This window comes from Cornus florida, unplaced genomic scaffold (assembly GCF_030987335.1).
Source record: "Cornus florida cultivar Cherokee Brave unplaced genomic scaffold, ASM3098733v1 CherokeeBrave_3.0.0_Hap2_Chr01, whole genome shotgun sequence".
NCBI lineage: Eukaryota > Viridiplantae > Streptophyta > Magnoliopsida > Cornales > Cornaceae > Cornus > Cornus florida.
In genome coordinates, this window is record NW_026775571.1 from 56840185 (window position 1) to 56846063 (window position 5879).

At 28.2% G+C, this 5879-nt stretch overlaps 1 protein-coding gene across 1 annotated transcript; it reads left to right on the top strand.

The window, feature by feature from the left end:
• The first annotated feature begins 1793 nt into the window (after positions 1 to 1793).
• On the top strand, positions 1794 to 3008 carry LOC132272769 (F-box/kelch-repeat protein At3g06240-like). Its single transcript, XM_059773864.1, has one exon. It carries the CDS (start codon positions 1794 to 1796, stop codon positions 3006 to 3008), a length of 1215 nt encoding a protein of 404 aa, XP_059629847.1.
• The last annotated feature ends 2871 nt before the right edge of the window (positions 3009 to 5879 follow it).

The following is a 5879-nucleotide window of genomic DNA, read 5'->3' on the forward strand; positions in this document are numbered from 1 at the left end:
TTGGTACCAAATCATTTCTAACAGTTAATAAAAATAGGAATCCAACGAATCGTGAAACTAATGGAATCAAACCAAACCAAATCACCAAACCAAATCATGATTTGGTTTGGTTTGATTCCACGAACCACGGTTCAAGGCTTTTTTATAATCAATCTAATATATATATATATATATATATATATATATAATTAAAAAATATTATATAATATAATTTTCTATTATATTATAATTTCTTATTATATATTATGATATATAGTTGAGTGTTTTAAAGACTAATCTTAATATTCTATTATTTATATAATACAAAAATATATAAATACTAGTAAAAGACACATGCATGTGGTCAAAATTTAAAAGTTAATTTATAATAAAAAATTATTTTATAAATAACTAATTAGCAACTAGTTTTAAATAGTTGATATTTAATATTTATAAAGTCATTAGATAAATATGTATTTATAAGAGTTCACTTTTATTATTTCTTTTATTAATAAATTTTATAAACAATAATCAGGTAGAATTAATAATAAAATAATTGTCATCTAAAACTAAAATAAACAATAATCAATAGAAATAATGTAACTTCTATATGTAAAAAATTAGTAGTGATCTAAAACTAAACAAAATAATAATCAAACAAAAATAATATAGCTTCTACATATAATGTTAAATTTAATTGGTAAATTGTTTTAGCTTTGAAGAATTCCGAGTATGATATGATTTATTTTAATTGGTAACTTATTTTATTATTTGGTATATTATTTTATTTTTTTAAAAAAATTTGTTTGTTAATATAATGGTTTAGTTTACACTAAAGTTTAGATTAATTTTCAATTAAACAATTACCTATTTTATTTTAATTGGTAACTTATTTTATTATTTGATAAATTATTTTATTAAATAATTACCTATTTTATTTTAATTGGTAACTTGTTTTAGTTGTTTTAGCCATGAAGAATTTCGAGGAGAATTGGTAACTTTAATTACCTATTTTATTTTAATTGATAACTTGCTTGAGTTGTTTTAAAATTTTTGAGTACAATTGGTAATCTACATATAATGTTATATTTAATTGGTAATTTGTTTTAGCCTTGAAGAATTTCGTGTATAATATGATTTATTTTAATTGGTAACTTATAATAATATTTGGTATATTATTTTATTTAAAAAAAATATTATTTGTTAATATAATGGTTAGTAGACTCTTAAGATAAAGATTAACTTTGAATTAAATAATTACCTATTTATTTTATTATTTGGTAAATTATTTTATTATATAATTAGGTATTTTATTTTAATTGGTAACTTGTTTGAGTTGTTTTTTAGTCTTAAAAAATTCTGAATTTAATTGCTAATTTTTAATTGATAATTTATTTTATTATTTATTTATTTTTAAATAATGATTTGAAATTTTTAACTCTCTTGTAGACAGTTGTAGTGTTAATAATAATATAGATATATTTAATTTGATCTTGTATACCACAAATTGCTTTATAAATGTTTCCATATTTTTGAAATCTTAACCGATTCATTAAAAAAATAATTCCACCAATTCAATCTATCAATTTAAACGGATTTTTTGTTTGCATCCCTAACTCTCCTCTCCTAACCCCACGATTTCATGGAAAATTAGATTTCAAAAGAAATTCCATAAAAAAGCGCGAGTCTGGTTTTATACTCTACTCTCTAGTCGCAAACTATATATATATATATATATATATATATAATTTTATTTTTTATTTTTATTTTTATTTTTATTTTTATTTATTTTTTTTTTTTCTAGAATACGTGACATGGCGGTCGTGAACCTACCTCGAGATATCCAAATGGACATACTCTCAAGACTTCCGGTTGAATCACTTTTGCGATTCAAGTGCGTTTCAAAACGATATCGATATTTAATTTCTGATCCTTATTTCATCAAATTGCATCTCAATCGATCGATTCACTCCAAGAATTGGCACAAACTCTCTTTCTATCGTTTCGGTCCTCAATCAATAGACTATGAATCATTATTTGGCAACAACAACGTTAATGATGTTAGTAATGCAGTAGTGAAGTTGTACCCTCCCTTTTTGAGTCGAAGTTGTGATAACCTCTTCTGTGTAATAGGTTCTTGCAACGGCTTGATTTGTTATATTGTCGAACATGGCCAAATTATCTTATATAACCCTTCCACTAGAGTCTACAAGAAATTGCCACAGCCACCACACTGGATTGTAGGTTATTTTGGGTTTGCTTATGACTCCTCAAACCATGATTACAAGGTAATTATGGCAACATGTCACATTAATGATGATATATTCAAAAGTTGTATCTTTAGTCTTAGAGACAATTCTTGGAGAACAATGCCAGACGTGGGTTGTAATTATGTTGACATACTCTCATTGTCTAGTGTTGACATATTCTCGTTGTCTGGTTGTTGCTTGAATGGAGCTTTACATTGGCTTTTGAAACCCGGGGTGATTGTTTGTTTTGATTTATCAAAGGAGGTGTTTAGTGAGATGTCCCTAGATGGTATTCAGGGTGGACAAGAAATAGATTTGTGGTTTTGCAGATTGGGTGTTTTAGAAGGATGTTTGTATGCCGTGTCTGTTTCGAATGGCGTTAATGGACGTTTGGTTGAGGTGTGGTTGATGAAGGAATATGGCGTGAAAGCATCTTGGAGTAAGTTTATCTCCATCCCATGTGACGTGGACACTCTTTGCTTCACACCATTGTGTTTCTTGAGCAATGGTGAACTGCTACTGAAGATTGATCGATCAAACTCAGGATTGTACATTGATCAAGAAAAGTTAGGATCGTACAATACTAAACTAAATACATTTACAAAAATTTGTGATTGTCCCAATGTTTATGAAGATGTTCATGAAGAGTATTTGTACGTGGAGAGTCTGGTTTCACCCAACAGCTTTGATGGTCCCCGTTCACGTTCACTTTCATGCGGGATGAAAGCAGTGATAAGTTGCTGGTCTTCCTTATTTCCTTCAAGATTTACAGAAGATTGATTCTGGGCTGGCACTTCCCCTACTTCCTGTGGATGGGATTTCAAAATTTCCTCTCTCCATAACAAGAGAGAATGGATTGGACATTATACCTACAGACTGATCTGCAACTAGGGTGCTGATTTTTTTTTTTTTTTTTTTTCTTTTTTTCCCGGTGAGTGGTATGCTGAAAATCTATTTTAGTTATATATTGAAGATTTGACATAGACAATTAAATTGTTTGACCATTTCTTTGTGTTTGACCATTTCTTTGTGCTAAGAGGGGTTGCTGTGATTATTTTTGATGGAAATTTGTGCATTTGTTTCTTATATTTTTTTTGGGAGGTTTTCATTTTGTTTTGATCATAAGTTAAAGTTGTTTGTGCTCAAGCCACATAATTAGATGTCTACATACATGGATGACATAGTTATATGTTAAATTCAATGCAGTCACCATTGTTCATGCACACATTCGATGTGAGCCATTAAATCGACCATATGTATGGTTTTTTTTTAATATAATTTCATTCCTCAACAAATAATTCTGAGATGCAATACTGTTGTTAGTTTTCTTAATTTTGTACAACAGAACTCTATGGATGTCCTCACTTTTACTAGTAGGAATCTCCAAGAATAATTATCCTTTTAACTTTTTGTTAATTTGTTTATTATTCTTTGGTAATTTTAATTTTAATTTGACATGGAATAGTTATGAATTCATGACATGATTATGTTATGTATTTATTTTTAAGAATCTACTAAAGACACTTGTTTTGCATCTCAGAGAGGAATATTGCGATGTTGACGAGGAGAATTTGCTAAGATTTATTGCAACACCTTGAGAGGAAACTCCAACAAGATACTTGAAAGAATGCTTAGGTTTTATGAGTCAATTGTTGTGTTAGTATGCCAAAAATGGTCATTACTTACCCATTACAGACAGATTAGATACAAAACTAAACTTTGGCATTTTAACACATGGTTTCATGCTTGAAAACGTCATCATTTTACCACTGTATTACTGTGTCAAGTGCAGAAAATATCCCTAAAAGTGTGCTTACAGTGCATATCACACCACTCAAGTGTAAAAAGTATCCCTAAAGTTTTAATTTGATGAAAGTAGGTCCATTTGACAAATTTAAACTCTAAGTTAACTAAATTATCCTTAGTGATCCATTTTATAAAATATATAAAAATAAATAATTTTGTAAAATGACCGAAAAGGACATTATTGGATGATGCCACCACGTGCAATAAAATACCCCTAAAGTTTTGATTTGGTGCAAATAACCTTGACAAGTTTAAACTCTACGTTGACTAAATTACACTTACTAAAACATTTTATAAAATATTAAAAAATAAATAATTTTGTAAAATGACCGAAAATGATACTATACAAACTAAAGAAAACAAATCTACTCAAAACTCCGAAAATTAGTGTACACTGATATTGGGATTTTTTTCCTTTAAAGAAAAAAAACCTTAGTAGAAATAGTAAACTGAAATCTCCAAAAATTAAAATCCTTATTTTATAAATTCTCAAATTTCAAAAAAGAAAAAAAAAAAAACAGAAGAAGAAGGGGTAATGTGCATATAACACCCATATACTATGAGATTAGTAGCATATATATCACTTGAGTATTTTTAGAAGAATAAAAGGGCAAAATGGGTATTACAATACTAATTTAATAGTTCAATTGCATATATGTGAGTTAGGAAGCACGAACACACCTAAAAGGGAAAAGAATCTGTGTTCAACACCGACACACGCTGGACATGCCCCAATACGACAAAAAAACGTGTCTAATATTATTTTTTTCTTTTTTTTGAATCGAACATGCCGCAGACGTTCGACAGGCCATGGATACACATGCTGCATTCTTGAGTTTTTTTATAATTTCTTTCGCAAGTAAAGCATTATTGGGATTTTAAAGAAAGTTTTAGAAAAAAAGCTGGATTAAAGTATGAATATGAGGAGCTGTTTAATAACTTTCAATAATATGATAATCATTATATAATTAATAAAAAGTTGTAGTTTTATAAAATAATTTTATATTAGAACAATCATATATTGATGCTTATATTTCTATTCAAAGTTTTAAACTATTGCACATCAACTTTGACTCTCTCTAGTTCTTCCACTCACTAAGCTTCACTGCTAGTGGATGATCTCTAAACTAAATACTTGTTTTGTTAGACCTCTCTTGTTCTCTCTTCTTCTTCCTCCTATTTTCTATTTTCTTCACAAACCCTAAATACTTTTTTTCCCCTTCCATTCACAACAATATATTTTTATTTTTTTATGTCTTTTTCCTCTTGTTTCCATGAATATTTTATCTTCTATGGATTCTTACCGTTATTTTTAACCAAGCCCTATTTCTTTTTTCTAACAAAACCCTAGTTCTCATATATTTTTTTTTTTTTTTAATCCTCTTTCTATCTTTCTTTTTCCCAGCAAAACATGGAGTTATTTTGTCACCAAAAAAAATAGTAGTTGAACAAGAAACTATTGATTTCTTAGGTTTAGTTTTAACTTAAAGGATAAAACTCCAGGATTACATCATGATCAAAATTCGTGATTTTGCTGACACTATTCAAGATAAAAAGCAACTTCAAAGTTTTTTTGGAATCTTGAATTATGGTCCCACAGTTATTCAAAGGTTTATCTCAAAAAGAAAATCCATTAATAAAGAAGCTTCAAAAGGATACACCTTTATATTGGACCGAAGACGACAAAAGCATAGTTTAACAGATCAAAAAAGATCTCGTAAACATTCCTGAAGATTATTTTCCTCAAATAGGAGATAAATTTATTCTTGAAACCCATGCCTCAGATCTCTATTGGGGATGTGTTTTGAAAGCTATTCCCAAAGACAAATGGGAATAAGCTATTTT

Excerpts from the sequence above, each read along its gene's own strand:
- LOC132272769 (XM_059773864.1), top strand. The coding sequence starts at position 1,794 with ATGGCGGTCGTGAACCTACCTCGAGATATCCAAATGGACATACTCTCA.